General features: G+C 40.9%; 1 protein-coding gene across 4 annotated transcripts in view; it reads right to left on the bottom strand.

The window, feature by feature from the left end:
• Col14a1 (collagen type XIV alpha 1 chain) overlaps positions 1-17,226 on the bottom strand; it is a 198,454-nt gene that overhangs the window by 114,839 nt on the left and 66,389 nt on the right. For all 4 annotated transcript variants that reach the window (XM_028871912.2, XM_028871908.2, XM_028871910.2 and 1 more), the window contains exons 10-14: positions 11,413-11,564; positions 10,140-10,269; positions 8,199-8,344; positions 3,940-4,069; positions 1,506-1,645 (exon numbers count right to left, since the gene is read on the bottom strand). In XM_028871912.2, coding sequence (XP_028727745.1) covers positions 1,506-1,645; positions 3,940-4,069; positions 8,199-8,344; positions 10,140-10,269; positions 11,413-11,564 — 698 coding nt within the window. The remainder of the gene's footprint in view (positions 1-1,505; positions 1,646-3,939; positions 4,070-8,198; positions 8,345-10,139; positions 10,270-11,412; positions 11,565-17,226) is intronic.

Genomic DNA, 17,226 nt, shown 5'->3' with positions numbered 1-17,226 from the left:
TATGAAAATACTTATTTTATTTGGTCAGAAAATAGAAATGATGTAATCCAACATATTTCCCTCTATTTCTTAGCTTCCTGGACCAAGATAAGGAAAAATAAAACAAAATAACCTTGCTATCTTGCTAAAACATATTTCTAAGGAAGGAATTCCTAAAAGTATTAGTCACCCCATGCAAGACACTATATTTTCTTGTGTTAGCAAGTTCCATTATTTAAGTATCTGTCTACAAAAGCTGAATTCTTTTCTAAATCAGAACTTAGTTTTAAATTCATCTACCTAGAGTCTTTGAAGTGCCCATTTACTCAAGAACAGAGAAAGAAACCAAATTTTGGGTCAGTTTGTTAAGACATGAAGACTCACACATCCTCACTCCCATTCACCTGGACGTATTGTCTTCTTCAGAGATAACTAGACTGTGGAACACCTCCCATCCACAGGCTCCCCATACATGACTGCCAAACTGCCCAGAGCAGATGAAACCTGTGTTTCTCCCCACAATCAACTGAACTGGGGCAGAAACTTCTGACAGTTTCTATCAATGGAATGTGGCAGTGATTATATCAAATGTCTCTTCTAAAAAAAACTTTAAGATGTGGGCTTCTTATGGAGTCCATACTATATCTCCTGCCTCAGTTTCTTGAGGGCTGTGATCATGTGTGTGTGAGCATGCCTGAGTTTAAATGATTTCTGAGTCTAGATTACTAAAGTGATATCATTCCATTTAGCACTTTCTCTCTCCTTTGGACAGGTGTCATGGGACTCTTGAACCAACCCTCCCGAAGCTGTGTGCTGGAAATCTCACATGAAGAGGAAACTCAGAGATGTAGACATCAGCGTTAGCCGTCAACTACACCAACCTCTCTAGACCATGCACTGGACACGTAAAAAGTCACTGAGATCATGCCAGCTCAGGCCATTTACATGTCTGGCCAGAAGTATATACAATTCCCACCTCCTGAGCCCCACAAGCTATGAAAGGAAAGAAGTATTATATGTAATAATTATATATTATGTCATTAGTGTTGTTTGCCTGTTTGTTTTGCTAAGCTCAAGGACAATTTTATTTAAAAGAAAAAACCTCCAAGGCTGACAAGGTGTACATCTCAGCAACTGCTTGGAGGAAGTGGGGGTGGGGCGAAGATTAAAAAAAAGAAAAAGCCGTTTGGGCTACCCACATGGAGGTCAGCAATATGACAGCAGACACCCACATGGCAGGGAGTCGGCGTTAGACAAAGAGTAAGAGAACCCAAAGTAGCAGACAAGAGCATACTTACATCCCAGCCAGCATCCACAAGAAAGAGACAGAAAGAAGGAAAAGGAAAAGTTGGGCCTTTCGGAGTCAGAAATGGGGCAGACCCAGCGAACCTTCGAGATGGCTAAGCTTGTATGGATTGCACCAGGAAAAGGAACGTTAACATGGTCTCAACCCACAAGGCTTTGACTATGAGGTCATAATCAACAACTCCACAACAACCCCAAAAATAGCATGTCCCACAACTTACCTCATTGATTTCTGTCCCATCTGCACTGGTATACACAATTCTGTAACCATTGATCTTTCTTGATGTGGGATCCCAGGTTAACCGAGCACTATTGGAGCCAACATTGGAGATTCTCAAATTTCTTGGTGGGGTTAAGGGTACTAAGGGAATAGAGCATAATTAAAATTTGAAATGACTAAAATCATTTAAAATACATGAAAACATAAGAAACGGCACCCTTGATCTTCAAAGACTTGTTATGGGTGAAAAAGTCATTTAGATAATATAATCTCGAAACACTCAGTAAATTGTCTCATAAAGATCAATAAAGTTGCCTAATTAAAAGGGAATTTTTCCTTGTAGAGAATGAATAGCGGCAGAAAGTTACGCATGCTTAGAAAGAAGCAGGGTTTGGATAAACTCCCTGTGCCTTTTTTTTTACACTAGAAAATGATATTAATAAGAAACCAATGACCCAAAAACAAGACACCTAAAACCAAGTCTGAGCCAGTCCACTCAGCTGTCACGTGACTCTAGAAAAGCCACAAGTCGCCGTGTGTAAAAGGAGGAAGATGCTGTCTTCTATCTACATGTGATTGTAGCTTTTGAGACTTTCTCAAGCTCCCACCCATCCACAGCAGCAATAACTGTCATCGATTAGGTGACTCCTACAAGTTGAACAAGGACCATACTGTCTCATTAAACCACAATGTTAGACTGCAAGAATGGCAGTTATCCCTACTGTACCGGTGACAAGACGGAATTAACTTAGCCAAAGTCACTGTTGCACCGTTACAAGGCACTGGGAGCGTAGCTCAGTTAACTGACTGCAGAAACAGCAGTATTAACCTGTATGCAACTTACACACATCCACACACAGGCACATGTGCCCATGCACACACACAACAAGAACTCAGCTGTTGCTCTGCTGGACCCAACAAAATAAAAGCCCTGGGGACGAATTCTGCCGCTTTTCTCAGCCACGAGGGGTAACGCTTTCTACTCCAGCGGTCAAGGATTTCACTGTCTTCGTGCATACTGCTTTTTGACATTACGGAGCTCTCGGGAGCGAGTGATCATTTTAATACTTAAGGGGCTATAAACAAGGTGTAGGAAGTAAAATAAAGTGATAGAATCAGGCACGATGCATGCTTAGGTTTACATCATTCCAGAATCCAATTATATGTTGGGGACATGGCAAGAAAAAGTCCATTTCCCTTAGGACACAGAAATGTCACTTGGGGACATTTTAAATTGATCTTGCCTCCTTCCTTCCCTCCTCCAGCTACTAATCACAGGAAAGAGCTATATATAGTTTAAGCACATAGATAAATAAGCATTCTTCCTCCCAGACAGTTGGGTTTTTTTTTTTTAACAGATAGCTTCCCCCAAATCCCTCAAGTTATATAGAGATACTTTCCAATGAGATTTATTTTTTTTCTTCTTGTCCAGAGTTGATGTTTTAATTACTATTCTGAAGAGCAAGAACAGTATGCCTCGAACTAACAAGGAGTGGACGTGCAAAACGTCTTTATCATTAAACTTCTATTATGTTGTTGCCTCAAGTCAAATCGTAAAGACAAAGAACTATTGATATTGTGCTACTCATCTCTTTACAAGGAGCAGAGTGGTGCCTCCTGCACTTTCATGAAATTCAAAAGATCACGAACGGAGCCATGTTTATAATGGCCTGTGGCAAACCTTGTTAGCACACGATCATACTTAATCTACTATCATATTTTCTGTACAGTTAAATACATACATTTTCTTAAAACATTAAGAGTAATTTAGTCAAAATTAGCCTCATAGATAGGGGCATATCTCACCAGTAGACCACTTGTCCAGCGTACATGAGGTATTACACCAGAAAAGTCAAAGTTAGCCTTCTTAATAAAATTTCAATTAAAAATCAAGCCCAATAACGAGGGGCTCATGTAAGAAGGACAGCAAACATTTTTAGAAAAAAATTATTAATTTCAATGAGCATAAAACAGATATTGAGTAATTACACATTTTCACATAGATTTATCTTATATCAACCACATGATAGATAAGAAATTGTCCCTTCCTTTACAGACAGAAGAATTGATAAAAATTGTCATTGTCACCCAGTTGGACCTGAGGTAAGCTCCCTGACTCAGCTGCTATGATTCCAGAACTTTCCAAAGCTCTCCCTTTCTGTTCGGATCTAGTGCCCAGCACACTTAGATTCAGAGACAGAGATGGGTGGACTACACGGAAGGATGCTAAAGTTCAGTGCTAACGCCCATGCTTCTCTTGTCGTCTCAAGATAAAAAGAAATACATTTCTCTTCCTAACTAAAATACATATTTTTCCTAAGTCCCAATGGCCTCTTGACAGGTTTTAATCAAAACTGGTAGTTTGGATTGAGAATCTCAACCATGTATCTGGGCTTTGGGGATAGTACTTCATGGAAATCTGCTGCCCCACTCACAGGTTGTCTCTTGTCCTGTAGCGGGATCACTGGCCTCTTCTCCAAACATGGCATACACAGTGACCGTGTATTCTGTATTGGGGAACAGCCCACTCAGTTCAATGTCTGTGTGGGTCTCGCCGATTTTCATCTGAAAAGAACACATGTCATTAGATCATGTCCCAATGTGTGGTATCCCTGCTCATCGGAGTGGGACTGAATACAGACAACACTTCCTAGAATGAGATTGTGTGACCTCTCACAGCACCTACATCGAGCAAGCCTTAGTTGGAGATTTGTGTCCGTCTCAAGTTGTTTTACATTAGAAGCTGATAATATAGATCCACATAAAACTGAGTGTCCCCCAGCCCCCGGCACAGGCTGTGATGGGATAATGCTTTACAGCTGGACAAACAGCAACCACAGCCAGAACAACATGGCTGTCTGGTCCCCAGGAAGGTGGGGGTGGGAGTGAATTAGACATATTCTCTAGATGTGCGCCTCAGAGCAGCAAGCTGGAGGTAAGGCCAAGTGGGCATTTGTCACTGCTTGCTAATTCTAACCAGGCCTCTGGCCAGATGCCCAGATTCTGCTTCGAGCTCTGTTGCCCCAAGCCAGTTTTGTCACCCCATTTAGCAAGAAGGCCATCTGGAAGAACCGCACGTCCCTTCAGGTACTCAGAAGAGAGAGGCTCGGCATGACACCCAACTTGTCAATTTGTCGCTCGATGCGGGGGTAATTTTTTTGACCTTTGGAGTTTGTCAAAACAACTTGTATGACAACTGGACGTCAAACATGTGACAGGGCAGTTTTAAATTTTAGGAGGAAAAAAAATCTCTATAACCTCCAGTCACACAATTCAAGTTAAGCTTCCAAATGCTAAACCATCTGAACACACGCAACAAATGTACATAAATAACAATAAACCTGATGGAAGTCTTACTCAATTTCAATAACTATTAAAAAGTTGTCCTATAGAGTTCAGATTCTATTTTTGATAGGTCTAATATATACCAATAAGAGAGAAGTTTCTCTGTAGTCTCCCCGCTGCCTGCCACCTCTGTCCTAATACTACTGTGTAACTAACTGTTCTTGCTTAGCTTCTGTGTCAATATTTATCCATCTGTGCTAGGTTTTGTCAACTTGACACAAATCTATCCATATCTGGGAAGAGGAAATCTCAACTGAGAAAATGTCCTTCACCAGACTGGTCTGAAGGCAAATCTGTGGGGAATTTTTGTTTTGTTTTGTTTTGTTTTTCGAGACAGGGTTTCTCTGTGTAGTTTTGCACATTTGCTGGCACTCACTCTGTAGCCCAGGTTGGCCTCGAACTCACAGAGATCCACCTGCCTCTGCCTCCCAAGTGCTGGGATTAAAGGTGTGCGCCACCACCACCACCCGGCGCATTTTCTTAATTAATGATTGATGTGGGAGGGTCCATCCCCCCATGGGCTGTGCTACTCTGGAACAGGTAGCCCAGATTGTAAAAGAAAACAGAGTAGATAAGTCATGGGGAGTAAGCCATTAAGCAGCACTCCTTCATGGCTTCTACTTCAGGTCCTGCCTCGAGGGACCTGTCTTAAGATACTGTCCTGACTTGCCTTTATGATGTGCTATGATGTGGAAACATGAGCCACATAAACCCTTTCCTCTACAAGTTGCTTCTGGTCATGGTGTTTATCGCAGCAATAGAGACTTAACTAAGACACCATCTCTTATCAATGTTTAGTTTTATAGCATCTACAATATACATAAACAAGTCCATAATAATACAATTTTTCCTCTATCAATGTTTTTCAAGATTTATCATGCTGATACATAGGGACGCCACTGTCATTAATAATTACTTTATGGTATTCTTTAATATAAATATACCACCTCTACAAATGACCATGGTTGTTGTTGGCAGTATTCTATTACACAAGCAAAATTTCATTGAATATTCTTACAAGCTGAGTTTGGTGACACATATTTGAGGGGTAGAGGCAGGAAGATCAGGAGTTCAAGGTCATTCATGGCTATACAGCCTACTGGAGGCCAGCGTGGACTACCTTACATTCTGCCTCAATAAAGAAGACCATGTGAGTTTGTGTGTGTGTGTGTGTGTGTGAGAGAGAGAGAGAAAGAGAGAGAGAGAACACTTGCAAGACGCTACCCTCTCATCACACATCTAACATACTACATATATTCAACATCTCAAAATATTATCGAAAGTGGTTTATTATCCGGAAAATGGCATGCCTGAACAGTTGAGTACTGGTCATGTTCTCACATGCTCACTATGCTTGGTGTTATCATACTTTTTTTTTTTATCTGATCTGTTGGTTCTGAGTAAGTTTCCTTTCATTTTTATTTTCTCTTGAGTTAGCATCTTTCCAGCACCAAATTTCAATCATTCTTCTGCCAAAATAAAACTCAGAGCAACATTAAATGCAAGTGGAGAGAAACAGCCTAAACTATAAAAACAAGAGAGCACATGTCCACCAGTGCTTGATACTCAGAGTTGCCCCACTTTGGTTTTTAGGGAGCTCAGTTATCTGAGGCAATCTCGGAGGGTGTCAGAGAGTCAAGTTCCAAACTGCCTCTCTTATCCACACACAGAAGCAAGGCACCTCTGAGTGGCATAGGGAGAATGTTCTCTTTTCCCTTCGATGGCTGCATTACAGCAGTTGCTCCCTGTAAATTAAAACCCTGATAATAAACCAGTGAAATCAAATATTCATAAAGCAGAATGGAAGCGAGCAAAAATCCTGTTGGGGTGGAGAGGTGCCTTAGACAGTAAAGTGCCGCCTGCTGCATAAGCAAGACGACCTGATTTCGGGCTCCCAGCACCCATGTGAGAACTGAATGGAATGGCACACAAATGTAACCCTAGCTCTGGAGAGGCCACAATAAGAGGATCCCTGGCGTGCACTAGCCAGCCAGTCTAGCCTAGTTTGGGATCTCTGCTCCAAGTTCAATGCGAAACACTGTCTCAAAAAAGCAAGATGAGTGGTGAATGAAGAAGCCATGCAAAGTCAACCTGTGGCCTGCGTGCGCACGCACACACACACACACACACACACACACACACACACACACACGCACGCATGCACGCACGCACGCACGCACATATACACATGTACACACACATATACACATACACACACGCACACACACACATACACACACATGGACACACACACACACATTCTTATCAAGGAAGTATGTTTCTGTACCTCTGAAACCATAAAGACAAAAATTTAATTCAGTAGATAGCACATAGTCACTTATGAACTATATGTGGTAAAATATATAAACTTTCTCTAGAGCCATCTGGTAATCATCTAGTATTTAAAAAAACAAAACCACTTTTCAGAATAAGGAAATTGTGGGGCAGTCATGCAAAAACACAAGGTAGGAATGTTAATCTCAAACACTGCATACCAGATAAGTTATCTCTATGTCCTATAACATGAAATTAATTAAAAACAACTTGTTCAAACCAATAATAAAATGCTATGTATAAAATTACTGTGAAAAACATTCCTTAATAATATGGAAAGATATTCACAAAAAAATTAAATTAAAATGATGGGCTGAAAAAAATTTTCTTCACTTGGCAGATTAAAATGCACTGAAGGGAGCCTGGAGAGGTTGCTCAGTGGTTAGAGCACATCCTATTCTTACAGAGGAACTGGTTGGGTCCCAGCACCCACACAGGGAGGGTTTACAACCACCTCTAACTCCAGCTCCAGGGGATCTGACGCCCTCTTCTGACCTCTTCAGGCATCTACACACATGTACGTACACACATATACACATACATATATGTAATTAAAAATATAAAATAATCCTTTAAAATTATCCTAAAGGGATGAGAGGATGTAGCTCTATGGTGGGACGCTTGCCTACTGTGTGTAACGTCCTGGATTTGATTCCCAGAACCATAAAAGAAGGAAGGAAAGGGGGAGGGAAGCAGGCAAAGAGAATGGAAGGGAAATAAAAGGCAACAGAACACATGAAAACGACTGTCAATAAAACCTCATCAAAAGGGATGCGGGTATGTCTCAGCAGTCCAACTTGGCCAGCGTGTGTGAGGTCCTGAGATTAGTCCTTAGCATTACAAAATAACAAATAGCTGTTTTTGAAACTATGGCTGTGTATCAGTAGTAAGATTGCACCTATGTCTTTATGTTGAGAGTTTGAATCTTCTGAATTTTACACAATCAATTTTTACAATAAAAATTTTTATCTGGACGTCCAAGGTCCTGGGGCTACAATTGAGAGCAGGGAGTTACCTCTTTCTCATCTCCTGCCAGACCTTCTGTGAGAGGGGCGTAGAGGATCAGATATCCCGTGGCGCCAGGCACGGCATCCCACCTGACGCGCATGCTGTTCTCAGTCACATCGTACAGCTCCAGGTCGGAAGCCATGGGCAGGGCCACTGCAAGAAGAGACTCTGTGTAAGATTCATTTACAACTGCCCTCGAGAAAAAATGGAGTGATAAAGAAACAAGAGGCCGGGCCTGCTGGGCCATGCTCATGATCCGGCACTCAGAAGAAGGCAGGAAGATTGCTTCGAGTTCAAGACCAGCCTAGGCTACTGAGTGACACCTTTCTCAAAAAGAAAAAGGGAAAAAAAAGTAATAAAAACAACAATGCCAACCATATTTCAAGAGATGGGAGAAAGAAATTGGGATAAACCTCTAGTTCAAGGCTTGAACAACACTAGTGAAAGCATAACTTTATTCTTTCCAAGTGTAACTGGAGATCCCTCATATATGACCACACAACTGGAGATCCCTCATACATGACCACACAACTGGAGATCCCTCACATATGACCACACAACTGGAGATCCCTCATATATGATCGTACAACTGGAGATCCCTCACATATGATCACACAACTGGAGATCCCTCATATATGACCACACAACTGGAGATCCCTCATATATGACCACACAACTGGAGATCCCTCACATATGGCCACACAACTGGAGATCCCTCACATATGACCACACAACTGGAGATCCCTCACATATGACCACACAACTGGAGATCCCTCATATATGACCACACAACTGGAGATCCCTCATTTATGACCGTACTTGCTTCTCTAACCACATTGTCAAGTTCAGCACTTTGCTTAAACTTGTGACCATCTGCACAGGTTTCTTTTGGAGTGCCTGCAACACTTCACGGGACTAACGTAGTCAAATGTCCCTGGTTTGCAGACTCAGCTTGCACTAGACTGGAAACATCGATGAGAGGAAAAGCGGCCCTCAGACTATCTCTGCAAAGGGAGACTACTTGCAGGAGTGGGAGGAAAGCAGCTGGGGCTGGCAGGATGGGGAAAGCCATTGGAGGAAGGGGATGATTTAGGACAAAATGTGATGCATATGTCTGAAATACCACAATGGAAACCACGGCTTCATATGCTAACTTAAAACTCATTTAGAGAAGAGAAAATATATTTCCGCAAAGCAGAAGCATCAACACCAGCCTTACGGGTTACCGTCATTCAAAAGCCCATCACTGCACAGGGGGAAAGCACCAGGGTCCGGGAACATTCTTTTTAATGTTGTTTACATAGCTATTGTTCTATAAGATGCAAGTTACTTAGGCCAGTTTGGCACAGTGCCCAGCATGTATTAAGGACACAATCTTTAAAATGACTAAAAAAATGATCGTTTGAAGATTATATCTTTTTATGATCCTCTGAGTGTGCACCGGTAATGTATGCATGTATGTATGTGTGTGCATGTAGCATGCATATGTGTAGTTGTGACCATGACCAATGAAGGGACTATCACGATTCAGCAGTTCCTTTTAATTATGATGAGATGAATAGTGAGGGAAATGTGATGTCATTCCCTCAATACTCCCCTGGGGAAAAGAAGTCCTGAACTTCTTCTCGATTCTAACGAACAAATTTTGGCACCGTTCTTGGCTCACAGGAGACATTTACTAAAAATGTGTTTGGTGAATGAATGAATGAGTCTGCCTCCTTCACCACCTGCTGTCCTCTCTAAAACATGCTAGAGATTGGTCAAATCCATTCCATACACATGACTGTGAAGCTGAAGCCTCAGCACCGTCTTCTCCCACACACATCGTGACAGCCCCTTCCTGTGACTTTCAATCAGAGTGTCTAGCCACCCTGAACAGCCCAGCTTAGGAACAAGCCACCTAAGCATGGCTGTGCATGTTGAAAGTAGAGGGGAATTAAATACACACGTGTGGTTTCTGTTCCCCGCAGGCCTTCACTAGCTGTGTGCGCAGATACCGCAAACACTGCTATCTGGTATTCAGTTGAAGACATCAAGTTTTTCAACACTATCGAAGATACACTTCCATCCACCACCACCTGTTGAAAGAACAGTGTGAAGAAAAGATGAACTACCTTATATGCAGAATTGAGACCAAAAAGCAAAAAAAAAATATTTTCAGCAAGAACATCTCATTAAACATTCTATTATTGGTGCTGTGTCTTCATTTTTACTATAGAGATCAATTCTCCTTGTCTTTGTACATAAATGGATGCACTTTTATAGAATGCATCCAAAGTCATTTTTTAATTCATATGTAATGCTAATTGTGTCATTCCTGGGCTAATTATTGTCCTAGTCATATCCACACGATAACAGTAGATATAATTTCCCGCCCCCTCAGAACTTTGGGAAGCATTTCAAAGGTTTGTTAGTCATGAGAAAAGCGGAGCCACTGGAAGGATTTGGGTTTATTTTTCTCTTTGGAACAGAGGACTTGAAACTCCAGGATCAATTTCTCTAACTCTTGAAAGTAAAAAGGAGCCACAGATCCTGCCTTGGTACAGAAGAATATTGTGAAACAATCTGAGGTCAATTAGAGGTTAGAACAACAAAAGGAAGCAGAGATTTCATCATGTCTTAACTTGGGAAGGGAATCACTGCATCCAGGGAGGGAAGGGAATCACTTCATCCAGGGAAGGAAGGAAATCACTGCATCCAGGCAGGGAAGGGAAGGAGCCCAGCCATTGGCAATAGGTTTTCTCCTCAAGCTACAACTAGCCATGATGGGAAAAAACTGGCCACAGCTGCTTCATGATGGCTTCCCATTGTCCTAATGTCTACAAACGCTCAGGAAATTCCAAATCCCAAAAGACTAGCTCATCACATTACCACATAATTTGAAACATACCGTCTTCACTATTGCAGAAACACCTGACCACTCCCAGATAGAAAAAGATGGATTTAAATCTTAGTCAATTTAGAACTTGCTAATTTGGAGAAGAAAAGTAAACTAGGTTATAAGTGCATAATTGATCCATTCTGAGGATGACTGTACGATGGGATGAGAGAAGGTATGGGTTCCACAACTTGGAGAGATGGAGAAATATTACAGACATGTAGAGATCCATTTCAAATCACTCACAATATTTAAGCAGATAATGTCCTACACATACATTTATATTTCATGCCCACTATCGAGACATCGGGGATCGAGAAGTTTAAAAAGACTGCCACAGTACCTCCTCTGGTTTTCCACCTCGGGTGGGGTAATACACAACCCGGTATTTTTGCACTTTTCCTGGGGTATGAGTCCAGTTAACCATAAAGCTCCTGGCAGTGACTTCGGAAGTAATCAGCTCGGTAGGTGGCCCAATAGTGGCAAGGGCTGAGGCTAAATAAAAGAAATACACCAGATAAATCTGATTTCCCAAGTCATTCCTATGAGCCTAAGAAATGCCATAGTTAAAAGTGACTACCAATGCTATGGGTCCCCTCAGAGCCACTGTGGACAAGTTGGCTTCATTAGTAAGTCTAGTATTCATTCATTCAAACATTTTAGTGTCCATTAGAAACTGTTTGAAGGTGTATTCTTAGGACACAAACTGAAATAAAACCGTCTTTAATTCTCAGAGACTTTGACAAGAACTGTTAATAAACAATGAAAACAAGCATTTAAGTGAACGTGCACATATCCGAAGACACTCTTCTGAGTTTTTTAGAGTTGTATCGTTTAATTCTCAACTGTTACTATTACTGCCCATGTTTTGTAGATGAGAAAATCAAAGCACAATACAAATAACGAACAGACCGACATTAACAAGTAGTAGCTCTCAGAGTTGAGACTGTATCTGGCTTCTCACAGATACAAGGCCATAGCATTTATACTGAAGATGTCAAGTCAGCAAGTGGTCGATATTGAAACATTAAAAATAGAAAAAAATCTGACACATACTGAACACCCATTCTGTGTCATACATGTATGTGACTTGTACATGTTAAATAAAGAAAATGATTTTTGTAAAGCTTTGGGGCATGTAAAATCTCAGTAGAGAGGAACACAACTTGTAAATGAGAATAAAGAAATTGATTGCTAGGACTACTCAAACTTCTAGGGAACTCAAAAGAACTTTAATAACCACAGCAATGGGAAGACCATTTTGCATTGTTTTGAACAATTAAGTATTACATGCTTTCTTATCAAGTACATATACAAGATTCTGTGTATATGTCTGTGTGTCTGTGTGTGTGTCTGTGTATCTGCCTGTTTGTGTGTCTGTGTGTGTGTGTGTATTGATCTGTCTGTGTGTGTGTCTGTGTATCTGTCTGCCTGTGTGTGTGTGTCTGTGTGTATGTCTGTGTGTGTGCCTGTGTATCTGTGTCTGTATGTTTGTGTGTGTCTGTGTGTGTCTGTCTGTGTGTCTGTGTATCTGTCTGTCTGTGTCTGTGTATCTGTCTGTGTGTGTGTCTGTGTGTATGTCTGTCTGTGTGTGTATCTGTGTCTGTGTGTATGTCTGTCTGTGTGTGTATCTGTGTCTGTGTGTCTGTGTGTCTGTCTGTCTGTGTGTGTATCTGTGTGTCTGTGTCTGTGTGTCTGTGTGTGTTCATCTGTGTGTGTGTCTGTGTGTCAGTGTCTGTGTGTCTGTCTGTCTATCTATCTGCCTGTGTGTGTATGTCTGTGTGTGTATGTCTGTGTGTGTGTGTCTGTGTCTGTGTGTGTGTATTGATCTGTCTGTCTGTCTGTGTGTCTGTCTGTGTGTGTGTCTGTGTATCTGTCTGTCTGTGTCTGTGTATCTGTCTGTGTGTGTGTCTGTGTGTATGTCTGTCTGTGTGTGTATCTGTGTTTGTGTGTGTATGTCTCTGTGTGTATCTGTGTCTGTGTGTCTATCTGTGTGTGTGTCTGTCTGTCTGTCTGTCTGTGTATCTGCGTGTGTGTGTGTGTGTGTGTGTGTGTGTGTGTGTGTGTCCTGTCTGTGTAGACAGGGATATGTGGGAAAAGCTCAGATGTAAAATAGCCTCCCTCTGAAGGTCAGAAAAATTTGTTCACCGTCTTACAGCTTGGGTACCCAACTCATCCCCAAGAGCTCTGGTCCGTGGAAAGTTGAATGATAGAAAGAGATAAGAAAATGAGCCAAACATAACAATGAAACTCTCCTTGATACAACAAAGGCAAGAAATAAAAAACAAACTCCTTATTTTTTCAAAATGAAGACCTTGATCCTGCCCCTCTTCCTAGATCTTATGAACCAGGTGTTACCTGCTGACCAGTAATACAGTGAGAGGCAAGGATTGAACAACAATGATGAATTTATTCCCAAGAAGACAAAGTATGTGTACTTTCCTCTACCCTCCTTTAAGTATAACTAAAAATTCTGGACATCATGTACAAGCCAAGCATAAAAAGACACTGAAGTCAGAGAGAAAAAGGTGGAGGCCAGAAGCACTGCAGGACCCAAGGAACATCACAGAAGCAGTTTTCCTTTCTCTTTAGCACTCAGATGTCCCTAACAGAAAGGGAAAAGCATCAGGTAACACAGAAACATCAATGTATCCAGACAAAAGCCATTCCAACAAGGACTGTTCTCTATTACCAAAGGACCAGGAAAAAGCTAGCGCACAAAGACAGAAGCTTTCAGACAGTAACTCCAGGCATGCACTAAGGAAAAGAGCTGCACTCTACCACTCTGATACTGTTACCATGGCAGCCAAAGGCTGAACGGGCCCCCAAATTCTACTCTGATTTGGTTTTCATAGTGTATCACAACATCCATCCCCATCCCTCCATCCAAGCCAGGCTGGGAGGGAGAGTAAGGAAACTCTTCCTACCCCATCCTCCCTATCTGTGACAGCAGTGTTGATCACAGAAAGGGCCTGCTTAAGCTCCACCCAGCCTGTTAATCATGATATAACCCTCCTTCATGTGGGGAGATACAGCAGTGTGTCAGGTCTTTCACAACTTTCCTACAATATGGAGGCCACTCCCACTCTACCGTCAGTAGAGGCCACCTCAGGAACAAAGTGAGAGATTTCTGCTTCTCTAATAAGGTGTAGATTAACAGCAGGCCAGTAAGTAGCCCTTTTCTCCTAAGAAACTAAAGTATGTAAAAGAAGTAACCCAGACTTCTAATCCGACTAGCAAAAATGCAGTATCACTCTCCACTCTTGGCAGGGCACTATCAGAGAAAGTGCAGCCACCGTGGAATGCTTTCGTGCAAACGGACAATGAAAAACACACTTAAAACCAGTAACACAAAACTCCCAGAAAATAAAAAAATCGTTAGTAAAATTAATGAGTGGGCTCAATAGCATCAATGTGGACAGAGGGAAGAATCAACAAGCTTATTTGCTAGAACAGACACGGCATGGTCAAAATGAGAAAGAACCATCAGACTCAAAACTCAGCAGAACTGGGTGTTGAGGTCCACCACTACCTGCACATCAGGAGGTGGATACAGCAGATTAGGAATTCAAGGCCCTTAGATCCTGGTTGCAGGATGAGTTCAAAGCCAAAGTGAGCTACAGTTAGTTCAAAGCCAGTGTGTGCTACATAACCTGTCTCAGAATATTTTTTAAAAAGCTACAAGTGATAATAACAGAGACTCAACTACACATGGGAATACAACAAAATATCTTGAATTCATAACATCAGAATCTTAAAAGAGGATGAAAAAGAAGTTAGGACCCAAGCAGTATGTGAAGAAACAAAATTTACTCTGTTCAAGATAGAGACACAAGGATTCACACTAAGCCAACCACACTCAAACTTCTGAACATTAAATATGATAGGGGAAACATCTTTAAAATAATGAAAGAAATGCCCCTTACCTGGAGAAGGAAAACAATTTATAAAACCCTGGAAACCAAGAGGAAGAGACACACTCTGAATGTTCAGAAATAAAATTGTTTAACAAGATCTCAACATCCAGCAAAGACATGTGCCAGCAATGTAGGGAAAACCAAGATATTCTCAGAAAAAAAAGAAGAAACTTTGTCACCAACAGACTATCCTTTTAAAGGGGCTAAAGTGACATTGCTGTCTCCCTAGAAATAAAATTATTTAAAAAGGATCAGAAAACATAAAATAATGGAAACATAATAAAATGTATTCTCTTAAATTTTCCCAATTATGTTTAATATGAGCTGCAGAGGTCTGCCGTTTTCCGAATAGAAATGGAGGAAGAGTGAATCAGGGAGTAGAAGGGAGGTTGGGGGAGGGACTGGAAGGAGAGGAGGGGGAAAACTACAGACAGGATATGAAATAAAAGAAGGGAGAGAGGAAGAGAGGGAAGGAGGGAGGGAGGGAAGGAGGAAGGGAGGGAAGTAGATGAGCTGGGGATACAGCCCAGTTGACAGAGTACTTGTCTATCATGCATTAAGTCGTGAGTCTAACTAATCTCCAGAACCCCATAAACTGGGCATACTGGCACACACCTGTAATCCCAGTACTGCAAAGTGGAAGCAGAAGGGTCAGAAGTTCAAGGTCATCCTCAGATACACAGCAAGTGCAAAAAGTACCCCGAGCAATAGGAGACATTGTTTCAGGATACTCTGTTTGATGACTGAAGCAGGAGTTATAAATTTTCTAGTATAATTCTACCATATACAGAGAAATAGGGAATACCACAGTTTATGACACACAGTTGTAGCAAAGAAAAAATGGCTGAAGGTAAGAGAATTTTGTACATGTCACTCACCAATATCAGAGAGAAATTTGAAGCCATTACTATAGACCCTACAGATATCAAAAGAGTGTATATAATAGTAGAGTGTGAAGAACTCTACACAATTCTCCAACATTTATAAAATGGGCCAATTCCCAGAAAACCAAAATGTTCTTTCTACAGCAGAGAATTAGGCAACAATATCCCTATGCAATAGTGACATGAAACTTTGCGTGGAAAATTATAGCAAATGCAATAAGGTAAGAATGTGAAATAAAAGTTGCAGAAATAAAAAAAAAGAAAAAACAAATGATTTGCATTCACAAATTAAATGATTTTCTATATAAAAAAAAAGCTATTTTAAATCCAGAAGAAAATCCCTAACCTAATGAGTAATTTCAAGTCATATATATGGTACACATGACAAATATGCAAAAATCAAATTTATTTCTGTTTGCAAGAAATAAACATGTGGACACTGAAATTAAAAATTCAATCAAAATCATTCATATAAAGATAAATAATTTGTACAATTCTAACAAAGCCTTTATAGTAAATAAGCGATAGGACTCATAAGCCCTGAAAACTATAAAATGCTAATGAAAGAAATAAAATCATATCTAACCATATGGACAGGTGTACTATATTCATGGACCAGACACCAAAAGTTGATTCTTTCACCCAAGTGGATATTTGGTAACTGATAACTTATGTGATGCATTTCTTATCAAAAATCCAAGTACAGTTTTTATGGAATAAAAATATCCTAGTATTTAGTAGATTAATAAAGAAATGGGATGGGGGTGGGTCGGAGGAGAAGGCTGCAGAGGAACAGGAGGGGGATCTGTGGTTGGTATGTAAAATTAATTTAAAAATTTTTAAATAAAAAAATCATTGGAAAGAGTTTTTAAGAACTTAAAAAGAGTAATCAAGGGCTGAGAAGATGGCCCAATGGGTAAAAGCATGAGCAAGTCACATCTTGGTTAGATCCCCAGAACCCAAGGGTGTGGTGGTCTGCATCTGCACCCCCACCATTCCTGCAGAGGCATGGGAGAGAGAGAGAGCAGGCTAGGCTGGAATGTCTTGCCCAGCCAGCCTCAAATAGCACAGCAGCAGAAACAAGAGAGACACTGTCTCTATAAAGTGGGAGGAGAGGAGAGAATCAACTCCCAAAGGCTGTAACCTGATGTCTACATAGAAGTCACGGAAATCTGTAAATAAATAAATAATAATGAAATAGAAGTACTCAAGTCTACACAATTTAAAGACTTATTATATAGCTACAGTAAATTAAAAATTATTACTGTAAGAAAATTTGACAAGATGACCTAAAGGAACAGGCCAAAGAGCCTGAAATGAAACTACAGAATTATACCGAATTGATGGTGGTACACA

The sequence above is a fragment of the Peromyscus leucopus genome, chromosome 20 (assembly GCF_004664715.2).
Source record: "Peromyscus leucopus breed LL Stock chromosome 20, UCI_PerLeu_2.1, whole genome shotgun sequence".
Classification (NCBI taxonomy): domain Eukaryota; kingdom Metazoa; phylum Chordata; class Mammalia; order Rodentia; family Cricetidae; genus Peromyscus; species Peromyscus leucopus.
Note: the sequence above shows the minus strand (reverse complement) of the source record. Positions and strands in the feature narration are given on the sequence as shown.